Source organism: Adiantum capillus-veneris, chromosome 9 (genome assembly GCF_014529385.1).
Source record: "Adiantum capillus-veneris isolate H3 chromosome 9, ASM1452938v2, whole genome shotgun sequence".
In the NCBI taxonomy this organism is placed as follows: domain Eukaryota; kingdom Viridiplantae; phylum Streptophyta; class Polypodiopsida; order Polypodiales; family Pteridaceae; genus Adiantum; species Adiantum capillus-veneris.
Genome location: NC_140939.1, coordinates 66742947 through 66768876, shown reverse-complemented (window position 1 = coordinate 66768876; position 25930 = coordinate 66742947). Strand labels below are relative to the sequence as shown.

Genomic DNA, 25930 nt, shown 5'->3' with positions numbered 1-25930 from the left:
CCTCAAAGGAGCCAAATTGTCATAAACATATGGCCTTAAAAGTGGTGCTCCAGAGTTAACCTTTCCATCACTCGCATCACCTGTAATCCTTAGGTTGCCTCAAAGGAGCCAAATTGTCATAAACATATGCCCTTAAAAGTGGTGCTCCAGAGTTAACCTTTCCAGCACTCGCATCACGTGTTGTACCTGTTATATCTTCATTTTGGGCATATGGTTGTGAAAAACCACCCTGGAAACGTGGTTGGACAACTATGTTTCCGTACATAGGGCTAACCATGCCTAGTTGCATCGCCCAAACACATTCCCTTGCATGTAATCTTGCAAACCTATGGAAGGTCTAGCCATAGCCTGAAACATTGAACCACCTCCAAAATATCGAGGATATGAAGTAGGCAATGGAAGGGTCTAACACATAGCCTGCTCATTACTCCCTTGATCATTCACAAACATTCCTTGTGTCCAGGTAGAGCAAGTTACTTTGGATCAATGGACACCGTTGGGTGCTCGATCACATGGGTTTTCCCTCGAGCATCAAGAGACCCCTCTGAATGAGAAATCTCCTTTTCTTGCAATGGCTCAAATATACCCTGTGTCAGAGCTTATAAATCCTGTGTAGGAGCTTGTAAAACCTATGTAGGAGCTTGTAAGAACTTGTGCATCCTTGGGTTCTTGAACAACTACTAAAAATTTCAATGCAGCTAAGTAGTCGAGCTTTAAACAACATATTCTCTTCTTGAAGAGCTTTAGGAGCTTTGTCTGTGCCATGTGAGAAAGATCCCTCTTCAAGTACCCGGTCTCTCTTCTCTACCATAATGATATGCTCTGTGTTGCTTTCACTCACTATAATCCATGCTTTACTCTCTGAAGAAGAAGTGACTATCCTGTTCATGGAACCATGAAACCGTCCAGTACACTAGAGAGCAGTTCTAATTCAATTACCTGTTAATTTCACACGGAGGATTGAGAAGAAGAGAGAACACAAATGTGTCTAGCCACTAGATCGTCATTGCGCACATGAAGACTGACACCATGTATGCCCCAAAGACAGGCGCCCCTTTCAGTATTTGTTTATTCAATTGAAAAGAAACAATCCGAACACTTCAACCAAGGTTTTGGACCCAATTTCGGCAGCATAACGGCGCCAAAATCTCTGTAAGTCAAAAGCGCAAGTCTAGGACGGATTTCCTTGCGTTTTAGAAGCTTTTTGGTGAGCTGTAAGTAAATTTTAGCATGCTATTATTTCCTGTTTTGTTCACTCACAAGTGCCCAAACTCTTGTATAACCACCCCAAGGCTTCCCCGAAGCTTCCCAAGTGTTATCTTGCAATTCAGGTGTGAAATCGAAACCTGCAAATAAATGCAGCAAGCTGAAATTCCCTGTTTTGGATCATTTCGAGTGGAGCAACACATCTATGAGTGTCTTAGGAGCTTCCCCACGCAATGGGACACTTCCCTTTTGAATCGAACAAGTTTTCACGTGAGAAAACTCTCCTGTTTCGCAATCTGTCACAATTAAATTGTGCGTACTTGGGGGGAATTAGCAATTAGCTAATCTAGTTACTGTTTAGAAGGCTCTTGCCTTGGCAAACGCGCATGAAGATTCTACATAGCCATCTAGGGAGCCCAACTAGTGGGGCATTACCATATGTGTAAGGGGGAGAGAGATGCACGAGAGCGGAATCATTGCGCTACATGAGGCAATGGAGAGGACAAACTTTCCATTAAAGCTGTGAACCTGAAAACTTGCCGCATGGCCCAAATTCCATTTACGCGTGCACATGCTTCCATACTCATCAGAATTCAGTGTTGATTGGCCCACAGATTCCCAATGTGAGAAACCTGTTTGGTTACAACCGTTTCACATTGGTCATGCAATGTCCACTTGCACCTTTTCAAGGGTTTCCGGGAAATCGAGCAAAAGTAAAATAATTAAAAATATGTACTACATATTTAAAGAAGGCAATAGGAAAGATACACATCCTGGTGACACGCACAATCATTGCTCGTGTAAAAACCAATGGCTGAAATGGTGGTCTCAGTCTTGCTCTAGCATTGAGAACGAAGAATGCAAGCTAATAGAGTTTTACGGATTGAATGCTATATCTTTCTAAAATCTACTTTACGAATATGGCTTCTTATCCACCCTTCAATATTTCTGTGTTCTTATCTTTGAACTTAGTAACACCTTCTTGAATCATAGTAAGAGTCAAATGTATGGGAGCCTTACTCTTCACTGATTTTGAAACATAATTGCACAACTCTTTGGTTGTCTTGTTAGCCAGGATTGTGTCTCTCGTTTTTGGTATGATTAGAATGTAGAAACGCCTTATTTGAATCATATTGCTTGATCGTACCGTTAAAAAAACATACATGTTAATTCACATTACTTTTATTGTAGGGCATGTATAAAAGTGCTTTAGATTTGATGAAGACTCCTCCCTTGAACAATGGTACAATCTTGCAGTCTGAGTTTTGTATATCCTTACATGAAAGGTTCTACATGATGGTAATGAAAATGCTTTGTTGCAGTGAAAGAACAAGGTTGGCGCCTAGCAGAGATTGTGGCTCTAACTAGAGGTAGGACTGTTTCAAGCAAATCCCCACATAGCAAATGCAATCTTTAAGAAGTGTGCTTTTTTTTCTTTGCCTGTTTTATTCGCATGTAATTGATTACATTTCTATGCATGACAGCTGTCATTGAGAGAGAGAGTGTGCGTGCGCGCGCTCAAATGTTCATCACAAAGAAAAATTGTGTGTGGTAGCGTAACCCTTCACCTTGGGGACTATCCAAGGTTCCATTTGATCTTCTATAGACCTTCAGTCATCCCATAGGCAAGGTTCATGGATTTGTCTCTAGAGTCTACCCTCCGTCTCTATTCTCATGGTAGAAACTGATGACATTAGTGGGGTAGTATATTTCGATACCTAGTTCGACGCTCATTGTTGACATTAGTGGGGATGCCCTAGTATTTAGTCAGTGGCATCCATGACGGAGCTGATGGTTACATTGTCTTCTGGAGCTGACCACGAGTCTATAGTATGCATGAAAAAACCCTCAAGGTCTCTAGGGAAAGCAAAGCTGAGGTGAAAACCTAAGGAACGAGACAAGGGAAAAGATACATGTAAATGGGGCTGAGATGGAAAGGTAAGAGACGAAGATCCAGAGAGGAACACGTAAATCTTTATGGAAACTTCTTCAGCACCAAGCAATGCAACACTCGGAAGATAACGACGACCTGCTAACGTTCCCCAACTAACTGGTTGCCACCATCCACACCTTGAAAGCAGCTTGTGCCATGACAATGTGTGGACTCTGGCATTCCCAGTCTATTTGAGAATTTCGCTATCTGGTTTGCCCATTTTTGGTCAAAAATGCTCTTTAACGGTGGAAAATTGTCGCAAACCAAAAAAAAAAAAAGGCATTTTATGAGTCAAAAAGGGTGAAATTTCCACGTCACTTGATTTCATGAGTGTCAATCTGGGGGATGCTTGCTTTGTCCAGATAAGCACTTTGAGTGCTTTTGAAGAAGAAGGCAACGGGGTTCATGGAGGTGTACTGTGAAATCCCACCCTTCTCTCTCTGGTGTGTTGAGGATTGAATTAGGGATTATTATGCTTGTCTATGAGGTAGCTGAAGGTGTCGTGGAATGGAGTCTTAAGGGAGAAGGTAAGAGATTTTAGCAAGGTGGTGTCTGTAGTCAATGGGAGGCATAGGAAGGTTCAGACAATGGAGTTTTGGGTTGTTCTTGGGATTGAGAGAGTGAGTGTTCTTGGTTCACAGAGTGGTGTTTTGTGTCTCTTGGCTGGCTTGGTTGGCAATTGCTCGTAATTCCAAGCCCTAAGCTCTACAATCCATCTTTTTGGGTTGACAAGTGCTTGTAATTCCCAGAAGGTGAGGCTTGAGCTGGGAGAGACCACCTTGTGTGTTTGATGAGGACTTATGTTGTACCAGTGTACCTTTCAAATGGCAAGGAGGCTTCGCAATAGAGATGCCACACTTTTGCTTCCCATGGGATAATATAATCATGGTTGTGGGTGCCGCTTATTCTAATGGTGTCATGCACTGTTTCCAGTAACAATGGTTTAGATTGGGTATGTATTACCCCCACTAAAGGCATGTTATCCCTGTCCTCGTCTATCAGCACCCATACTTTAGGTGCACAAAGGGAAAATGATTGGTGATTATAAGATCTAGCATAATCACAGGCCACTGCTTATCATATTTATGCTGGACTACATGGGCCCCTGACCAATGTGATAAGTTACGGCATACGCGGAAGTGTACTAGCTGGTTGGAAAAGCACCTTTTTAGAATTTGGACGAACACTCTTCCTCCCAAAGGAAGGTTTTTGTTCTTCCATTGCCTTGTGGGTATAGGTATTAAACTTGTATTAAACTAGAAACGCCGGTGCTCGTTGCATCCAATGTTCAGCTCAGCAAGAGACTCTGCATTTGTTATCATATTGCCTAAGATCCTGTGAATCTTTTCACCAGATATCCTCGTAGTCATCCTCACGTTTTTTTTTTTTGAACGGATTTGTAGACCTCTGAATAATTTTTGGATTGCTCCTTTGGTAGATGCAAACTCAAGCAGTGTTAATTCTTGGCTTTGGAGGGTGCTGCTTCAACTGCCAGCCTCCCATGAATTTTCTTTCAGCAATCTCGTAATGGCGAGAAACTCTTACAAACCTCTAAGCTTTCCTTGAGTGTTTGTGAATGTCTATAGGATCCTGTTAGATAGTGGAGTACATATTTTCTCCTTGAGAATGGACTCATCTGCATCTTGTACATGATGTAGTTTGAAGCACTCCATCTATCATGTTCATGGCTACTAATAAAACACAACAAAGAAAGAAAAGAAAAACGAGTGTGAGAAAAGAAATGCAATTTCCTTTTACTTTTTTCCACCATATTACAGAAGAACAATGTGGATATGCATGCATCTGGGCTAACTCTCCCGGTTGTTTCTGTTCATGCAGCTCGGTTAGGTGTGGCTCTAGCGCCAGCTCAATATCGGCGTAGCGAAGTCCAAAAACTAAGAGATTGGGTAGAGGCAACCTGGAAGAATTCGAGACCCCTACCGGAACTTGGATATTTAAATAGGCTTCTTGCTGGAGAAAGCAAAGATGAGGTAATGAAAGAGAGCAAAGGGAAAAGCAGTGTTGTAGATGTTAGACTTGAGAGGGTGTTCTATATATAACATGTCTTGTTGTATAGATGTCAAGATAAACAAGGTAACAGGTCCTCTCTCTCTCTCTCTCTCTCTCTCTCTCTCTCTGCCATAGCCTTGTCTACACCTGCTTGCACTGGTGTAAATTATTTCCCCCTACTGCTCTTGCGCCCCCACAGTTTTGAGAGACTCCTTGGTCTTGCTGATCATTGGTAGCACTTCACAAACCCAATTTCATGTTTTACACATTAAATAGACCAGCATAATTATATCAATGGATAGCTTTTGTAAAATAGAATCTACAAGTAGAAAGTCCGAGAAGTTTTGAGATTGATTGTAAAAATTTTACCAAATCCCACCTATTGTAAAGGGTACCACCACCAATACATGATTTCACCCATATGTATACGTACACATACATACATGTGTGTGTGTGTGTGTGTGTGTATATATATATATATATATATGTACATTATGTATATTTATGTTTTTACGTATGCACGTACATACACACACACATATATATATTATACCTCATGTAAAAGCATATGTCCTTTTTCTCCATTGAAGGGCATTATGTATAAACATGATTAGATTGTGTAGAGTACAATCGATTTGAATGGTGATTAAATCGACATTTTGTCCATTGAATCATCATCGTAGCTTCACGATCTCACATAGTTTTGTCTACTATTTAGATGTCAAGCTTTACAATGTTGCACTACTTAATATCATTTGCAATTTTACATAGCTTTTAATTGTTAGGAAACTTGCTTGTTTTACGTAATCTTTTGAGTACACTACATTTCATTCACTCACTTTCTCAATGCTTGCAAATTCAGCTTCCTTGCAAAATCTTGAAAGAAATTGTTATTGCTTGAGATATCCCTACAATCTTGAAAGAAATTGTTATTGCTTGAGATATACCTACAACGGTATTTCGTAAGATGGCTTGCTATTCGAGTGATGTGGGCTCTACAACCCTTGCAATCTATATGTTTATTGAATATTTTTAGTTACTAATGTTTTCGTAATTTTTGATGGGTAAAAGGCAACCGGGACTATATTGAAGGTAAGTGGAAGATGCATTAGAGTTGCGTGTTGCTTAAGGAGAATCCTACTCAATAAGTGAAGTCCTTTGAATATTGGAACTAAGGTCATATATTGGTTATATGTTAGTGTGTAGCTTATCATAATCGGGCATATACATGATACCAATTCCCCTAAGGAGGCGTCGAATAATTTGCTCTCACTAGATTTAGCCAACAATAAGACAAGGAACTCTAGTGAAGAGGAGCTTGCATTGAAGAGAAAAGGCTCGTCTCAAATATTAAGAACTTATGTGAATTATTTGCATCTATTGGTCCCATGGCTCATGATAATTAGGGGACAGAAGCATGCTTGTGTGGAATAAAATGAGTGTATAAGCGATTCAAGACATCTACTCTTTTGGGTTTTATAGATCTTATGTCTTTTGATTGTGGAAGAGAAGAACAATGGTAAAGGAGAATTTTCATGGGGGTGATTTTTAATAGGTGTTTTATTATCGTAGAGGTATGGGTAGGAGATGTGGTGTGGGTCAAGGAGGTGGACGTGGTAACTAAAATCAAGGCAACCAACATATGTATGGCAATCAAAGACAATGCAAGTGATAGAGCAAAATTTTGAGACAAGGGAATTGGCAGAGATCATGAAAATAACAATGGTAGGGGTATTGGCACATTCAAGTCAACCATTTCGAATATGATTTTCCATAAAGAAGGTAGAAAAATAACTATGGAGGGATTGGGGATGTTGGGGATGATGTAGCACATCCTATTGTGTATACATAGAATGTGCCATTATCCTTGAGAAGAGGGTAAAGTGAAGTATTTGAATGATGCATTGCATGTGTTAAATATTACAAAGAACTTGGTGACTATTGGGTAAATAGTGGGTAGGGTTTGTAAGTTATGTACAATTCAAATGGTCAATATCTAGAAAGAGTACAAGGAGATTAGAATGCTCATTAGATGAGGTAAGAAAGTAGGCAGCATGTTCATTCTTGACGTAGATTGATTTAGGTGAAAGTCGCCATGTTTTTTCAAAGGTTTAGAATTTTTAGTAGAGAGTGATAGTTTGTATAAGCACATGGTGGAACATGCAAATATACAAAGGTTGAAAACATTGCAGAGTCAAAAGTTTGTTTGAAATACATAAGGTTTGTGAAGCTTGTTATTTTGAGAAGTAGATAAGGTCACCCTTTCCTTGTGAGAAGCTTGTTAGCAAAATTGTGTTAAAGTTAGTGCATTTTGATATATGGGTCTTGTGAAGACTTTTATTTATGGGTGGATGCAGATTTTATGTCATCTTAATTAATAACCAAACAAGAAAGTAGGAAAGTGAGGTGTTAATCACTCTCAAAATTTCAAGGCCATAATTGAAAATAGCATGGAAGTATGTATAGTGCATGAGGTTAGATGGAGGGGACGAGTACTTCTCCAATGAGTTCGCTTGAAAAAATACAAAATTCATAGGCAATTTTATACATGTATATTCTGCAATTTAATAGTGTTGGAAGAACTCGCACATTGCATAAGCAAAAGCAACATTGAATGAAAAGAATATGCCTTGTTATTATTGGGTTGAAGCAGTCTCTATGGTTGTTACATTGTGAAAAGGACTGCCACTATTATGAGCAAGGTTGAATGAGAAGAATATGCCTCATTGTTATTGGTGCTAGATTTACACCCCTCTTAGGCAAGCACTTCTTTGTACCACTAGTGGCTCTAGGATGGCCTCTGGGATGGCCACCCATAGTCTAGATTGTAACTTGTCCAATCGCTCGAGTTTGGGGCCAATCGTCCACTTGAGCTAGGCGCCCACCTTGGGCCCTCCTATACATGGATTTAAGGGGGTACCCATTTCATATAGTCTGACATAACATTGTACAAGTCTTATACATTGGTAGTCAAGGGGGTTGATCACCCCCTCTTTCACATCTAGTGTTTGTGTCTGTGTCTCTCTCTCCTCTCTCACTTTCGCACATGCGCACTCATGTCTGGTATCAATAGTGAGCTTTCCATGGTCATGAGACCATGTACATCATCAGCATGAGGTTCTTCTCCCAAGAGGACAATCGGCCATCGATATTTGTGAGAGGGGGTGACACCATCAGTTGGACAGTGTTTCTCACGATGGAATGCTATGTCACTTGCGTTTTTTCAAGAACTAATTAGATATGTTGCTTTCTCCACTAGCGCTAGGGTCTGGGACCCTTTTCATCATGGTAAACCCCCTCCCTCCATTTGCATTTTTTTGCTTCCATCTGCGTTTTTTGTTGGAGCACCTAGCGTCTTTGGAGGCTACCCTTGTCTTTTGAGGCTCGGGCACCTGCGTTTTTAGGTTGAGAGGGGGAGCGCTAGTTTCCACCCATCTTGGATCTTGCCTACTATCCGGCCTGGCATTTGGTGCCTTGCCCGCCCTCACCCTCTCCATATACCACTGATTTCATCCATACATATCTGCTGTTTTTTCTCTATTTTCAATCCACTTCGGGTTGTGACATTGATTCCCCACCCTCCCCAGACCCTTTGCACCGCTTTGGACCTTGTTGGGAGCATATGAGCACGCTGAAAATCGCTAGACAGCAACATTTTCAGCACCTTGTAGTTGCGTTTATGGGTGCACAGCGGTCACATGGTTTGTGTTTTTCACAGAGGATGAAGTTACCTCCTACCAAGACACCATCTGATTGTGGTCCGTGCGGTTTCTCGATGACTGTTGCAGTACACAGCAGTTTCGACATTGTCTTGATCATCTACAGGGATATGATCCTTGGGAAATTCATTCCAGCCATAATTTGGCGGTTGTGCACTCCAGAGGGGGTGATGACTTGCGGTTTGCTATAGACACACCTATGCACTCATCAAAGTTCACAGGAGATATGGCCATGCTCATGGCATATGCGATCATGACATTCCTAGAAAAGACACCACCATCTTGGGTAGACAGACACTTACCATTTGACCTCGACACGTCAAATCACTTGCTTACACAAGAGCATCTACATGGACTTAGGGAGAGGATCTTGGATATCTTCTTGGACAGGTTCATTGCTTGGATCTATAGACTGGAGTGGGATTTCAGTGCTTTGGACTCTCTTGGAGAGTTTTAATCGCAAGATGCGAGTACGCAACTACATTCGGAGTCACCCACAGCTTGGCTTGGATGGTAGTGTAGTTGCTCTTCTACACTCCTGATCATCTAGATTGCTACCTTCAGAGTTGCTTACACTCACCCTTGATAACCTTACACTCAGAGTTGCTTACACTCACCCTTAATAACCTTACAGTAGAATTATCCCGCGACCTGGGCAGAGAGCCACTCTCAGCTCATTTACATTGAGAGCCACACCGAGATGCGGTTTGGTGGTGATGTTGGCGCGTATTCTATTTTGTTTCACACCGGAGGATTGGAGGCCGAGATAAAGGCAAGATGGCGCAGACAGATTGGTTTGGCCTTTCCTCTTCTCAGAGGATCTTCACATCGCAGATTGCTATGGCTTTCCTTGTTTTAGGAGACATTTACGGTATAGATTGCTACATCTTGCCATCTTGGAGTTTTACATAGCTTAGCCATCTGGCCACACTTGGTTGCAGGTTCATGCATTGACAAGCTTCCAGTTATACTCATGACAGTTCTTGGGCTTCCTTACTTTCTCCAGACAGTTTGACTACAGACACCATAGATCCTATTGGGCAGGACACTTGAAGGTCTATTGGCACTTCTTTCACGACAAGGAGTTATGTTCACACTCAGTTCGGGACCTTCACACGTAGTATCTTCACCCTATATGGGCGGAGTATAACAATTTGCTACACTGCTCGTGACTGCACTTTACCATGGAGATCTCTCAGAGGTTTGGGACACCCTAGACTGTTGCTGCAAACATTGCACAGACATCTTCCTCATTTGTCTCACATCTTCAACTTCATGCAGTTTATTCAGCATTAGGTGCTGAGAAGGGGTGTTATATTTACACCACTCTGTTGCTTCACACAGGTCTAGGGCATTGAGAAGAACTTCTCTTGCAAAAACATGATTTGACACACCTTGAAATGTTACGATGCATTGGTTATAGGCATGTGCTACATAAGTGATCTGAAACTTGAAGAATGTGTGTTTGTTGGCAATACCCTTGATTAAAAAGGGCACAAATGTTATAAGCCTCTCACGCATCAAGTAAGGGTGAGCAAGGCTATGGTTTTGGATTAATTAAGAGAGTTATTATGATGCTATAACAGGTGATCGTGGGGTTGATTTAAAGAATATGGCAGGTGTGATAGTCGTAGGTTTTAAGTAAACTGCTCGTCAAGGAAAGGGAAAGGAAAAGTTGATGATGCCAAATTTGATTTCAAGTCATGATTATAGTAACTTATGTCTCTAAGCAAGTCTTGATAAGGAGTTTGGTATACCCTCTATTAAGACTCCATGTGCAAGAAGGGTGCATGCAAAAAATAGGACACTTATAAGTGATCTTGGACCACCATTTCTAGGAGAGTAAGGAAACCAAAGATTACTTTATGCCAGCTATGTGGCTTGACATTGTCCATATAATGCAAAGATTGTGCCGGATGTAGAGCCCACTTGTTTTGAGGAGGATGTTAGAGATCTAAAGTGATCGAGCTAAAATTGAGGCTAAGAACGAGGGGAGGAGATGACTACTCTCGATGCCAATGGGATGTAGGGTTTTATGCCCTTATCAAACGAAAGAATATAATTGGTTGTAGACGGGTTCATACGTTTAAACACAATGCTAATGGTTAGTGCGTAGACCCAAGGGATTCACTACTAGTACTAGGAAGAAGTCACCTATGTGCACCAAAATTTCCTTTTTGATCCCTATATACAGAACCCTCAAGTCTTGAACTCAAGACCTGATACTCCGGGGGAAATTGGGATAACCAATTTACCACACTTGGGTGATAGAAAGGTTATTTTAGTTACCTCTTATTACGTTCGCGCACGCGCACACACACAAGAGTTTTTAACATCGTAGGAACAATGTCAAGAGACCAATATCTATTCTACAAGTCTTGAACTCAGCATGTTCTTTAAGAGGGAACTGGAAGAGGGAATGTAGAGCTAAGAAACTGAAGTTGCTCTTGTGAGGCAGTGCCAACATTGTGTGTTTTGGCAAGATTGTTTCTTCAAGTTCTCTCTCTCTCTCTCTCTCTCTCTCTCTCTCTCTCTCTCTCTCTCTCTCTCTCTCTCTCTCTCTCTCTCTCTCTCTCTCTCTCTCTCTCTCTCTCGGGATAGTTTCCTACGACGTTAAAATTCTCTTCTTCTTCTTCTTCTTCTTCTTCTCATGGCGTATCGATTTCATGCATCAAGAAAACTATTCATCGTAGGTTGCATTGTCGCAGCTTGATTTGGGGTTCCTTTTTCACCTTTGGAGCTCCTTCCTTCTAAGCATTTTTATATCAGCAAAAGAGTTAGTTGCAGACACATCCAACTTCCTATGGTGCCTCTAGTTTCCATGAGATGGTATCAAAAATCCACACAGATTTTGGCGCATGGAGTATTGCTAGCACTACATTAAAGCATGTCCTTTTTCTCCATTGAGGAGCATTGTGTATTGCTGGAAATAAGTGGCTTACAACAAGTCTTGAGGAGTATGATATATCCTCTATTAAGACTCCATGTGGACAAAGGATGTACACAAACAATAGGGGCCTTGGTAGCTCTTGGACCACTATATCTAGAAGAGTAAGGAATCTTGTGGAGAGATTGACTTATGCTATGTATGTGGCTTGTCATTGTGCATATAAGGAAATGATTGTGCCAGATATAGAGCCCACTTGTTTTGATAATGTTGTTTTAGATCCAAAGTGGCTTGTTTTGGCGATGTTGTTGGCTATTATGGCTTGACGCTTGCAATTTTTATCATGCATGGCATGTGTGTCTCTCAAGAGGCGTAAAAATGCTCCAAGCCTAGACACCCAACCAAGGTTCATTAGTGCGTTATCAGTATGTGAAGCAAGGATTCAATTTTATGGATATGAAATCGCAGCTTCCAAAGTTTGAGATATGCTATCAGCATACAAACTTGGGGAAAAGTTGTGAGTGTGTATGATCGGTCTTTCACTAGGTGGTGGCATGAACCAAGCCAATGGGTTTTGCAGGGTATCTAAAATCACTCTTAAGGATATCATAATCCATGACAATGCACCAGACCAAGCAAGCACTTCACAATCAAATTAAGATTCACTCTCAAGCGAGCATTGGCTGTTGGATTTTGCGATGACTCGGGCACAAGGTGCTTTGAATGCCATAACAAGAAGCATGGATTCAATCCCATCCCAATGCCCTGCTCATTGATTTAGGATCTATGACACGACACTTGGGACTGGGGCATTGGAATTATTACGATACTAGTTCATATGACAAGGTCGAATTGTGTTGTATCAATGTCAATTATGGATAGTGCAAGGTACTTAATGGTATTGGATAAAACCATTGAGTCAATTCATGTAGCCAACTTCAAAGGGATCATAAATCTTTTTATATGAGCTTAATACAAGCCATCCCAATACGGGAGACTTCATTCCACCCAAGCAGTTTTTATGCTTCCGCTATGATGCAAGATACTTTGTCAAGGACATCGTTGCCAATTGTCGGTCACTTTGCTACTTGATAATCATCAAGTCATAGGATCTAAAGTAAGGTGGTATTCACATGCAGTGGAGTCGCAAGATTCTTCAAAATAGGTAAAATCTTGTTTGTTTCCACTGATTTTTATTGATAATTCTCTTATTCAAGCTTCTGGAGGAGTTACACATAGATTTACTCTTTTAATCAATAGAATTGAGGCTGGTATATTTGCTTTCTCTTGTTGCATATGTCTGCGTATGTGGGCACTATATATATCATTGGTTTTATGTACAAGGTGCATGCATTGCAGATAATGATTTGATTTTGTAGCAGACATTTGGTTTGCCTATCTCTTGTTTGCATGCACCATATTTTCTTTCTCTTGTTGCATATGACTATGTTTGTAGGCACTATATATATATTTTTATTTATTTATTTATTTATTTATTTATTTATTTATTTATATCGTTGGTTCTATGTATAAAATGCATGCACTACATATGATGATTTGATTTTGTAATAGACATGCATGGTCTACCTATCAAGTGAGAATCCTACTCTCAATGGAGAGATATGATTGCTTAAATGATCCACCTCTGAATACAATTCCAACTTGGGCATATCTCCTATTTTGTCTGTAGACCAGATTGTGTCTATAGAAGCACCATTTTTTTTTGGTACAACCCAACTTGTGCATAACAAACTACTCAATAAGTGTTGATGGTCACTTCTTGGCCTCTTCACACTTGTGCTTTCAAGGAAAGAAGCTCTCAACTACCAACGAGGTTTAGTAGATAAGTTCATCATACCACTCTGCTTACAATCAATATTGGTAGCAAGGTAGTCTTTGATGATACCCATCTACCTAGTTGTTTAAGTAGTATATTTTTTAGAATCTAACCAAGGGTTTCAGGTTTCCAACATAAAAACCAAGGGCTTTGCAACAATGTTGCACACGTTGTTTTGATGCAAGGGACATGGTCATGTATCACTACATGGTAGCAGTTACAACAGAAGGGTTAGAGGCTAGTGTACCCGGTACCTCCATTGATAATTTTTTCCTCACCCCTGTAATTTTCCTTATGATGGGATCGAGGGTTCACTTTATATATTATCTACTCTTTTCATAGTCACCTCTCTTAAGACAATCATGGGCCTACAACGTGGTGATCATTTTGGAATTGCCAATCACAAGGTGTACAACATGGTGTAGGAACTCATGGAATTTTGTTTAGCCTGTGTGGAGAAAGGTTTATGAGGGTCCCTCTCACTCATGTCGTTGAGGGGATAATAAATTTGTGATCTTTTATTTTAGATCTTTTTTCAAACATTTAGAGCTTTTTCCGTTGCATGCTCAAATAAGCCTATTGTCTATGAGTAGGAGGGGAAGAAAATTGAGTACTACCTATGAACCATGTGAGGAGAACGATAGCCAATGGAGCTTGCACGGTGTAAAGAGAGAGAGAGAGAGAGAGAGAGAGAGAGAGAGAGAGAGAGAGAGAGTCTCAAGGAACGTAAAGACACTGGTTTCCTCCCAAAGTCTTCTCTCACAATCTTCTGAAGTTATGTAACAATTGCATATTGCAACCAATCTTGAAATGAATCATAAAGCACAAAGTAGAGATTGAAAACAAGAAAATAAATTTCAAACATCCAACAAAAAAATAAATACCATGGAAAATCCTTGACACACACTGGTCGACACGATTCACAAAATTTTAAGTACGATAATAAACCAAAAACCTATTGGAATCAATAAAAAGGTTTTATGAGTTCAAATGCAATTTTTTGAAAATCCTTGTTGGAAAATGGAAAATTAATTTCAAGAACTTGTAAAATAACATATATGTCTATTGTTTGTGAATGATACATCCTAGCTTGCTTTGAATGTATCCAATTTTCCTAGCCATTTTTTAGATACTAGCTATTATAGATATTACTTGTTTAGACACATGATGCATTAGGAAAAATATGAACCCCAAAAGGGCCTTGTAAGGATCCCTAATTTTAAGGGATTAAGGCTAAAATGTGTGTGGTTTAGGAGACAAGGCTATTGAATGAGGGTATTCTCATAGGCTTTTTTTTAGGCTGTCATAGGCTTTTTGTAGGTTGAAATAGAGGCGAAGGAGGGAGGATAGGTAAATTCTCTCTCTACCCAAAAGAGTGGTGGTCCTTATGACAATAACTACCCTCCCCCCCTTTCTTTTGTCACATCATCAAGGGCATCCATAGCCTCAGCCCAAAAAAACACTTTTTTCAAAAAAAAATCAAAAAAACCTCACTTTTACTAAAAAGTTCTCCCCGACCTATATATATACTCAAAAATCAATTTTCTCTCTCAAAATCTCACAGCTAGACCTGCAAAATTTGAAACTTCCCACCTTTTTTTATTTCCCTCCAAAATCACTCCTCTCTATCTCTTCTCTCTCCTACTTTTCAGCACACACTCTACCTCCTTCCCTCCCTCACTCATCTCCCTCCCTCTTCTCTCTCTTACTTTTCAGCACACACACTTCCTCCTTCCCTCTCTTTGTTGCAGGTCCACTCCATAGCTTTACTGGAGATCTCCCGCCCCTGGCTCTCCACTCCATAGCTTCCTCCTTCCCTCTCTTTCTTGCAGGTCCACTCCATAGCTTTGATCCATCTCTCCCTCCCATGGCTCTCCACTCCATGGCCCTCCTCTCTACTCCGTAGCTCTCCTGTAGCACTCCACTCCATAGCTCTCCTCTCCACTCCGTATCTCTCCTAAAGCTCTCCATCCCATAGCTCTTCACTCCATGCCTCTACTGTAGCTCTCCACTCTTTCTTGAGGCCAGCTTTATTCTCCTTTCCATGGAGCTAGGCGACATTACAAACCTCCCATCTACAACAAGATTGTCAAGTTCGAAAACGGTTTCTCTACATGTTCAGTTGCCAAAGGACTTTGCACCCTCAAAGCGTCATTACTTGCAAACTACACAACAACGTCGTGCTGCAGGTCACACCAATGTGGACCTTTGGGTGCATGGTTACCTCTACCCTAATGATCCATCCATCAATGTGTACTTAACATTCAGTAGCCTTGCTTCATTCTTACAATATGTAGGTAGAGGGGAGCAAGGTCTTCTTGGATAATGCAAGCGATTGTCAACTATTGGAGCTGATAGTACACAATGGTCTTTGCATCAATGTCAACTTCTTTCCCATACCACTAGTGGATTGCGCGAACGGATCTTTCATGCGGAGGAGGAAGTGGAAACTCTTAAGCTACAGGTGGAAGAGAAGGATGCTAAGATTGCGAAGCTTGAAGATAAGATCTGTATCTTAAAAAGACCCCCTTAGGTGCAAGGGAACGTAAGAGGAGCTTCAATGCCATAGAGACTTTAGCCCCCAATGGTAGTGCTAGAAAAAAAAAGGGTTACAGCTACAAGGTACATTTTTGCTACGCTCCAATCTGTGTTTCTGTGGTAATGTTTTTGTCCATTCTTGTAGAAATTTTGTAATAATGTTTTTGTTCATTCTTGTAGGAATGTTATCCAAGAGCTGTGTGGTGGCCATAAGAAGGAGGATCGCATCCATTTTGTAAGTTTGTGCCTCAAGAAATCGGATGTCGTAGCCCTTTTACGAGCACCAAATGCAGAACATTTAAACAATGTTGTCACAAAGGAGGTGATGCAAAAGTTTTCAAATCTTGTGAGCGATGTTGATGTACAGAAGGCTTGTGATGAAGTTGGAATTAGTAATAAGGGATGCATTGCCTTATATGGTCTCCTTAAGGATGCTTTAAGGGAAAGAGGAATTACTGAGAATGTTTTTCCTATACCACTTAAGGTCAATCTTGCTAAGAAGGCCTCGAACGAAGACATGTACTTTCGAATAGGAGGCTATTTGCACATAGAGGAGATAATGCCTTCATCCATCTTTACCAAGCAATCCAAAGGAGTTAAGAAACGTACCAACGCAAGCGTAGGTGCAGACAGGGTGAACAAGGGATTTTCTTACTCAATGTCAAATAATATTTTTGTTGATTTGAGAAGGCTTCAAATGGAAATTCTACATTTTTATGGTGTACCACCTAATGGTGAGACGACAGTAATGCAGTCTTTTTTTTTCCAATTATGGTTTTCCCTATGTTATTTTGGACATTTTTTAGTGCTAGGCTCAAAGTTGGAGTTTGTGCTCAAGCTAGACGAGTGTCAGATTGTGAAGAAACGAAGATTAGAAAGGATAAGTATTACTCTCATGAACGAGGCATTATTTCATGCAAAACGTACAGCTATGAACGAGGATTGTGCACCATCTTTCACTATGCAGCCGGAGAAAGAAATTTGGAGGTTTGGTGCTATTGAGGTTCCCAAAGAGACCCATGGAGTGCTTTCTTGGATTTTTGAACACATTCCGTGGATAACAGATGTCATTAAGGCACAGCTAGCTGAGGGAAAACTCCAAGTAGATGGCATAGGGGAGTTTGAAGTTGATTGGCACTTAGGTGGCGATTTGAAAACAATCAAGTGCATTCTAGGGTGCAAATAAGGGGCAGAAGCTCTGTATCCTTATCCATTTTGCATTAAGGGCTATAAGGGGAATGCACAAACAGAGGAAGATGACAATTTAAAAATTACACGTGTGTGGGAGCATTTGGTTCTACAATATCCTATGCTGGAGGATCCCAATCATGCCGCAAAAGACGGTGAATGGAACCCTATAATTAACTTCCCTCTCAAAAATGTGCATTTTTGCACACTTCATGCTTTTATGTGCATCTTTGATCATTTATTAAAACTTCATATTGATTATGCCTTTACAATGAAGCCTGCGGAGAGGTCGTTTGATGCTATCTCAAAAGTGGAAGGGCTCTTAAATTCAATAGGTTGTCATGGGACCAACACCTCCATTATTGCACAGAAGAACAATGCAAGCATTCAGGAAGTGGCCCAACCAGTGTCCATGATTGGACTAAAGGCAAGGCATTTTTTGAAGAGGGTTCGGTCCAAGGAAAGGGGTGCTGCTTCCAGAACATCAACATTTGAATGTGGATGGGAGTTATGGAAGGATCTCTGCAAGTATACAACGGACAATGATAGCAATGCAAGTATTGTGCTTAGCCGACAACATGTTTGGGCGTTATTCGACAAGATGATGAAGATACTACGACTTGCAAGCACAACCAGTGAGCAACGACAAGAATTTCAAAATTTGGTGGTGGAGTTCACAAAGGCAGTCGTCATTGCATGGGGTGAATCGAGCATTACACACTATATGGTGAGTGCTTGTTGCTATTCCGACTTGGTCTGTACTATGCTTTAGTTTTGATCATCGATGTGTTGTGGCTTTTTGGACAGCACATCCTCTATGCCCATGGCGCATATTTTATGAACATGTATGGTTCATTGGATCTTTGGAGCACGCAAGGTATGGAGAAGTCACACTATCGTTCCAGGGGTGTCTACTTCAAGAATACAAGACATGGAGGAGGTTTAGTGCACTCATGCTATCTTCAGGAAATATTCAGTTGGTTTTATCGCACCACCTTTAGACGCAAAGTGTCAATTGAACGTGCAAGGTCATCGCGCTTGGCAAAAGAAACGCGTCGATTGGCCCATGTTTGTTCCTCAGAACGTTGGAGATCCTCACAAGGTCCAGCAGCACGGCATGCAGTGTCGCGAGCATCAAGGACTAGGGTTGGAAAATTTTGGGTCAGGCGGTAGTAGTTGTATTTAGAATGTCAAGAAAATGGAAAATCTACATATTTGGATGGTCTCTTTTTTTGGATCAAGCGTTTGCATTGTTTGATTGTTTATGCAATTTTAGAAGTGTACGTTTCGCTCTATGTGTTTGAATAGTTCTCCAATTTCATGTGGTTTTAAAATTCAAAAGATTATTTTCTCGTGCTTTTAGCGGCTCTTTTCCACCATGTGAACCCGCCCTTATATGGCCACCCTATATAAAGAGGTACCCCCCCCCCCCCCCCCCCAATTCTTAAACACATAACACTCCTTCCCTCACCGAACAGCATAAGCTCTACGAAGGCCCCCAAACGCACTTTCACGATGGCAAGGACAAAACAAACTGCAAAGAAGAATTCCAAGACCATTGAGGCGTGCAGAAAGCAGAAGATGCATGCAAATCGACAACCTGAAGAGCTAGCTGACCCAGATCGAACAAAGACGGACACGTCCGATGAACGTGCTCCGTGGGAAGGGAAGGACATCCCAGTGAACCATATGGTGGGCCCGAGGCCATCTGGCCCAGGTCGCCCCACTCTGGCCGACAAGTCACTGCCCATAAGAATGGGTGCCATGCCTTATGATCAACACAACAATGATGAGCGTAGCAGTGAAGATGAGGATTATGATCCAGATGAAGATGCCCCCCAGCCACCTCCCAAGCACCGTAGAAAGTCAAAATTCTACAAGAAGCCGCAAAAAGCAAAGCCACAAGGAGCTCAGAAGCCCCACAACGCCGACCTCAAAAAACATGACGATTTTGTCGAGCGTTTGCTGTGATTTGGCATTACCAGAAGACAGCAGACCTGCTTATTAGGAAAGCACCTTTTGCACAGACATGTAAAGAGTGCTACAAAGCTAAGCACAGAGCTTTGGATGTCTGCAATTTCCCTCGAATCAATTCAGGAGGCTGCAAAGGCTTATTTGATCAGTCTCTTTGAAGACACATTCTTATGTGCTATCCATGCCAAGCGTGTAACAATCATGGCCAAGGACATGCAATTTGCACGTCGCCTAAGACAGGACTGATATCTCTGATATCAAAACCTTTTTTTTGTAACTAACTTTTGTATTGGAATCAATTTACTTTGGAACCCTTGTACTGGATTCAAGTTTTCTTGAGAACTCAATGTATTTTCACTTTGCGACAAATACAACCTGTCTCTTTTTGTCTCTCTATGTTATCTTAATGTCCAATTTTATTGTCTATTTGTCTACATTTATTTTGCTAAATGGTTGAAGGTGAGATGCTAATCAGCTGTACAAAAGGCTAATCAACTGGCAACCAAAGAAAAATAATTTTTTTGTTTGGCTTGAAATTGTCCATTAGGTAAATGTTTTGCTTTGTATTTGCCAAAAACTTGCAAAGCTTGACAAATTTGTGATGTCCACAAGACAGCGAGAATTGGCGAGACAGCAGTCTTGCAGCGCCAAATCTCGATGCCTTGTGGACACACTGAAAATTGCATGAAATGTCAGTTTCAGGGCACAACTAGTATCAAAAAAGCTAGTATATGCAATTTTTTAGACAAATTTTGTTCAATGTACAACATCAACTTTCAAGCAGTTTGCTTTGTCATTGAACATGAACAAAACAGTAAATTGAACTTTGCAAAGATCATGGAGAAGAGAGATAATTTGCATCTAAAAGCTTGTACATTTGGCTTAACGATCTTTTGACAAGAGGCGCTTTGCAACCTCTCTTCGACGTTCTATAGCGTTGGGTAGAATAGATGTAAGTACAGAAGCAGCTATAGCTTGGGCACTGTCAACCCCCAGGGCTTGACAAAGAGCTATGCGTGTCATGACTTTGCCACGGAAGCCAGTGCCAAAGTGGCAATTGCAAGTGATTTTTTCACAAGAATAATGACATGGGCTGTTTGAGGGATGGTGGCTAAACATAGGAGTTTACTTGCGGCCTTAAGCACCCAAAGTGGCACCCACAAAACAAAATGGCCATTCGGGGAGAAACCCTTGTGAATGATGCACACATCTTGCATTGGTAGTTTGCCGATGTAGTTTGCTAGGGCAGCTTGAGGCCCAAACACCGTGCGCTCTCTCCCCTTCCGGCTAGCCCAAAGGTCCATGTCCAAAACATCCTGCAAAATGATAATTAACCAAAATCAAAGAAGAAAGGTTGAATTATCAACGTAGAAGATGCTTAGTATTACATCTTGTTGCTTATCCTCATCATCCATTGTTGGTGTGGCTTCAAGGTTGATAGAGGATTTTCTCTCATCAACCTTGCGGGGGCTCTGCGAAAGGTTGAATTATCAACGTAGAAGATGCTTAGTATTACATAGTGTTGCTTATCCTCATCATCCATTGTTGGTGTGGCTTCAAGGTTGATAGAGGATTTGCTCTCATCAACCTTGCGCGGGCTCTGCGAACCAGGCGAATCGGGGCGGATAGGAGTTTGTTTGGCAACAACTTTGGCTTGTGTGGCAAGAACTCCTCCTCCGTGAATTTGCTCTGCTCTGCAACAAGAATATCCACTGTCACTAGCGCAATTGTGTCAGCAACAGAGTCCCCAATGGAAGCAGCTTGTCATCTAGAGCTTCTAGTGTAGGATAAAGGGGGAACTCCATCTTGGTGCATATGCGGCTGAGACACTCATCTAGTTGAACACCAAAAGCCTTTTCAAGATCATGTAAGAATAAATACTCCTCATCTTCTATAATTATGTTGTTGAGATGGCTAATCTCCACTTTAAGAATCGCAGACACCAGGAAGGTTGTTCCTTCCCTACTACCTCTCACCCCTTTAAGGAGCATGTAGCCTAACCTCTTGTAGCTCCCCACAAGTGCAGCCTTAGAAGATCTGTAAATGAGCAACTCATGAATGCATCAATCAATGCAAAAATTGCACATGGACTACATACAAACATCCAACATGCTCAAAAACTTTGGAGGGGGCTCTCAGAGACCTTCCTTGCCAATGCATATGTGGGCTGATTTTGGATGATCACGCTGGCTTTCGTAGTCTTCTTTCTAGTATACTATCTCCTACATAGCTCCCACATTTAATGAAGGTCTTTGACTTACATTAGAAGTGCAGGGAGAGGTTTTACTAATACTCTCTGCATCAATCCCTTCACTATAGTGAATACATTGTTCTAAGGTGTGCCCATCACCATCCAAAATAATTGGAGGTGGTCATTAGTTATTTAGTCCTTTTGATCGCAGTAGGATCAAGCGGCATTCACCTATGGCTTGAAACATTTAAAGCAGACCAATTTCAGTTAGAAGTGATCAATAGCTGCAATGAAAATAGTGAGGGCAAAACCAAACGACATGATCTTAAGTACATGGAATTCTTCAACTGCTATTTCTTTGTCATGGGTGCATCGATAAAGCATACTTGTATGTGACGGAGCGGTTGTGCAAACAACCCAAGACAAATGAGATAATGGAAGCTTGAATCCATGGCGGCTGTGCACCTGAGACTGAAGTCGACGAGCTAAACGTTGTCATCCGCATGACACCCATTGCGGACGGTCGGTAAGCTTTTGCTAAGGATCTCACATTTCCTCTCATTCCGTCCATTTGATATAACAAAAAGATACCAAAATACCCTTAAAAATTGAACATTGTGTAGGGGGATCTCAAGTTTACTCTGGTTGTGTCCATTTGCTATCAAAAAAGTTACCAAAATACCCAAAAAATGTGAAGATTGTGTAGGGGAAGAGCTCACATCCCAACTGCGTGTGCGCGCGAACGGACTGTGAGCTGACAAACCAAGTGAAAAACTCTTTTTCGAAATTGTGAGATTGACTACAAGAAGACCAATGTAAACATCTTTTTCTAACATTTGAGGACTTATTGCAAAGGGGAAATTCCCAAAGTACCCCTCAAATTCCAAAAGTTCTCGTAATACCCCTCATATTTTTCCAAAAATTTCCCACAATGCCCTTTAAAAAATCCAAATTTCTCATACCATTTGTAACTCTCATAAACATCTCCAAACACTCTTCTTTCTGCAGCTCTTGATAGGAAGATGAGTTATCCCTCAACCAAAGATGACAAAACTATGGTTTTGGATGCGTGGCATTGTGGGCTCTCAAGCTAAAATGGATTATTTTAAGTAGACACAAATGCCTCTATTTGTGAGCTCACTGCTAAAAAAATATATAAGTATGACACTTCAAGATGGATCTCTATTGTTAGAAAAACACAAAATTTGGAGCAATGCATTAAAATTGATCAAGAGTATTTTTAGAATTTTTTATTTTTGAGGGATATTTTGGGAATTTTTCCTTCGTGTAAGTCCCACATTGTTAGACAAAGATGCTTTCACTGGTTCTCTTGCAATAAATTCCATAATTTTGGAAGAAGAATTTTCACTCATTATGTCGTTGAGAGATGAAAGATTGTCCGTATGACTCTACACAATCTTCAAATTTGAGGCTTATATGTTAGATAATGTTTTTACCAAATATAGCACAATCCTAATATATTTTTGACCTTAGAAACCCTGAGGAAGATTGTGAGTGGAAGATTTAAAATTGGAGAGTTGCAAAAGAAGCAATTGAGTATGGCATTGGTGCTACACAACACATAGATAAAAGAATTTGGCAGTTGAGTAGCAAAGAACATAGCACCACCATGGTAAGTTTGAAAATATCCCTAAAGTATCCAATGACATCATTAATGAATATAAATGTGAAGATGCCTAGCTAGGAAAAAAAAAGTAATCAAAATCTATAGTACTACACCTTGCTTTCTAATCGTATTACAAGGATTTAGTCTATGAACTCTTAGACTGTCCGCGTGTGGTCTGTGAGCTCTTCCTATATGAATATTTGGAAGCCAAATTGTTTTGACCTAGATCTTAACACTAGGTTGGTAACCTAACAGGACATAAAAGTGTCCTTTCAGGGTTTTGAAAAAAACCTCCAAACCCATAGTAGATCCACTCATTTTGTAAAATCCTTTCATGAGGTTATAGTTCAAAGCCGACTAAACATGGAAAAAATAAGAAACTTGTAAAATTTCTCATCTTTTGGTCACACCAAGCCTCCAAAGTTGATGGACCAGTGAATTTTCATCAAAACAGTCATTTCTTACGTTTTGTTGCATAAAAATAAGATTAGGGATTTTTGTAGGACTTGAGATAAATTCCCTAGTTAACTTCAATGGGTTGGTGATCAAAACATATGATTTCTTCTCACTCACTATTTTTTGTTTTTCCAAAATAAATAGGTACAAAAAAGTTGAATTTTTACCATTCTGCAAACCTATCATCAAAGTTTCTATAGCCACGCTCAATACAAATAATATATGCATGTTTTCTTAGTTCCCTATTGTCCTTTATGTTTATAAGGAGCCATGGAGCATGTCAAAAGAATAATACATCTCTTACCAAGGGGAATCTTGGGGACAAAGATGAAGTGTTAAATACAGCAAACATGAAAAAACTGAGTTCAACATTATGAGTTGTAGAATCCCGTAGAAACTATTCAATATCTAGCCAAATTTGATCCTTATGACTAGATATGGTTACTACCTACAAAATGCGTGTAGTTGTCACAAGAAACTAACAATATTGAAAAAGATATACTTGATATACTGGAATGTTTCATTTTCTTCTGTAATTGAAAAAAACAACCATCGTTGTGTACTATGAAAAATAGGGTATTAGGTGCCCCAAAACTCAAGGAATGTTAGCTTTATGTTACAATATGCAACATAGAAAATCAAAAATGCATTTGGATATCATGAAATCCACCAAAAAATTCATAGAAGAGCTAAAATTGGCTAAAAAATAGGATTTGACAATTTTTGTAATTTGGTCATAACTTACAACATTAATATTTATTTCTCCCTAGAAGCATTAGGACATGTTGAGGACTACTAAAGATAGTTCTCTAGCATTATAGACCTCACAAACATGAATTCTAGAGTGGTATAGTTGCAAAAAGTTGAAAAAAGACAAAAACAGGACCCGTTTTTTCACATAGTTTAGGTTGTGAAATGTTGTGCAAGGACAATGTTAAAGATGGAATTGATATTCCAAAAAAATGTCAAGTTTTTTTCAGCTCATGAGACAACTTTCTAGATAGATAGCACCTCAAAATCCATTTTGAAACTCTTGACATAATTCAAGGAAAATGGTCACTTAACAGGACATAAAAGTGTCCCATCACCAACCTAGTGTTAAACACCAATCTTTGAGCTCAACACTTACTAGTTACATCTTTGTGGTCTTTTGACACCGCTCAAAAGATTAAAAATGTTATTCTTTTATAAGCTTATAGACTATCTGCATTCATGCCATCGACTTGTATGAAGATTTTAAATCCAAGGCTTTATAGACCAAGAACAAAGTTCTAAATACCATTCTTTTAAGTTCAACACTTATGCTTTATATTTTTTTAGGTCTCTTGGGATTGCTCATACAATGCCAAATGGTGCCTACACAAGAAATAGTTTTAAGTTAGTCTTGAGAAACATGTATTTACTTAATCAAAACAATCTACACACTCCAAACTTTATGATTTACACTTTTTTAGAAGTTTTTAGATAGTTTTGTCAAAATTTCTCTCTAGTTTCTTCTAATAAGGCTATTCTTGCACTTGCCCAAGATGTACATTTCAAGTAGGTCCAACTACCCTTTTGTAAACAATGTGACACGGGTTATGATGTCTATATTGCATCAATAATGGGTGTCACACTAGGGAGTGTTTTACATTAGGTGCGTCACTAGGTAGTCCTCTTGTATATAGGTGTGCCTTTTTTATGCCTCTAATACCTTAGGGAGAATTTGCTATTACAATATTTCATTTTAGAATGCATTGCTTTCAAAGTATGCCCTAGAAGGTATAGCTAAAGTAAGATTCATTTTTTTAAGCTAATGTAGCACATGTAAAATCTACCTTCAAATGTATAAATATCGTTTATAGTTTCTAAAGTCCCATACTTGACCTTAATATATATTCCACCTTTAGTAAAATTTTCTAGTATAATTGCTACTTTTGTTTTATCTAAATAGGAGATTTTTCAAACTTGGGCCCCAGAATGCATACTTACCAATAGCCAAAAATCCTATCCTCAACCCAGTAGGGGAAGGGAGGGGGATGGGGATACCCCCAAAAATGTAAGTATAACCTACGAGCTCAAAATATGGGGTTTTCAATTGGGAATTTTAAAAAAACTAGAATAATTGCATTTATAGAAGAGGTTCTTTTTGCATTGAGCAAAACAAATCCATAAGTCTCTTAAGTAAAAGGGTTTTCCAAGCATGCGCTTGGATCATAGTACATTTTTTCTCTATTTCCATGTGACATAGCTCAAGATTTATTTACTTATTTGCAAGGCTTGTGCTAGAGCTACAATAGATGAAGAAATACAAATTTTGATATCACATGTAAGAAGCATCCATAGTCTATGTGAATGCTAGAATACTAATGAAAATTAATTACA

At 40.0% G+C, this 25930-nt stretch overlaps 1 protein-coding gene and 1 pseudogene across 1 annotated transcript in view; both read left to right on the top strand.

Moving 5' to 3' along the window:
* NDP1 (Tetratricopeptide repeat (TPR)-like superfamily protein) overlaps positions 1 to 5648 on the top strand; it is a 140393-nt gene extending 134745 nt beyond the window's left edge. The window contains exons 10-12 of the mRNA XM_086519777.1: positions 2398 to 2449; positions 2529 to 2576; positions 4979 to 5648. Of these exons, the coding sequence (XP_086375903.1) occupies positions 2398 to 2449; positions 2529 to 2576; positions 4979 to 5199 (321 nt within the window). The 3' untranslated portion in view covers positions 5200 to 5648. The remainder of the gene's footprint in view (positions 1 to 2397; positions 2450 to 2528; positions 2577 to 4978) is intronic.
* A 12549-nt stretch (positions 5649 to 18197) lies between these two features.
* On the top strand, positions 18198 to 19538 carry LOC147450604 (uncharacterized; annotated as a pseudogene).
* The last annotated feature ends 6392 nt before the right edge of the window (positions 19539 to 25930 follow it).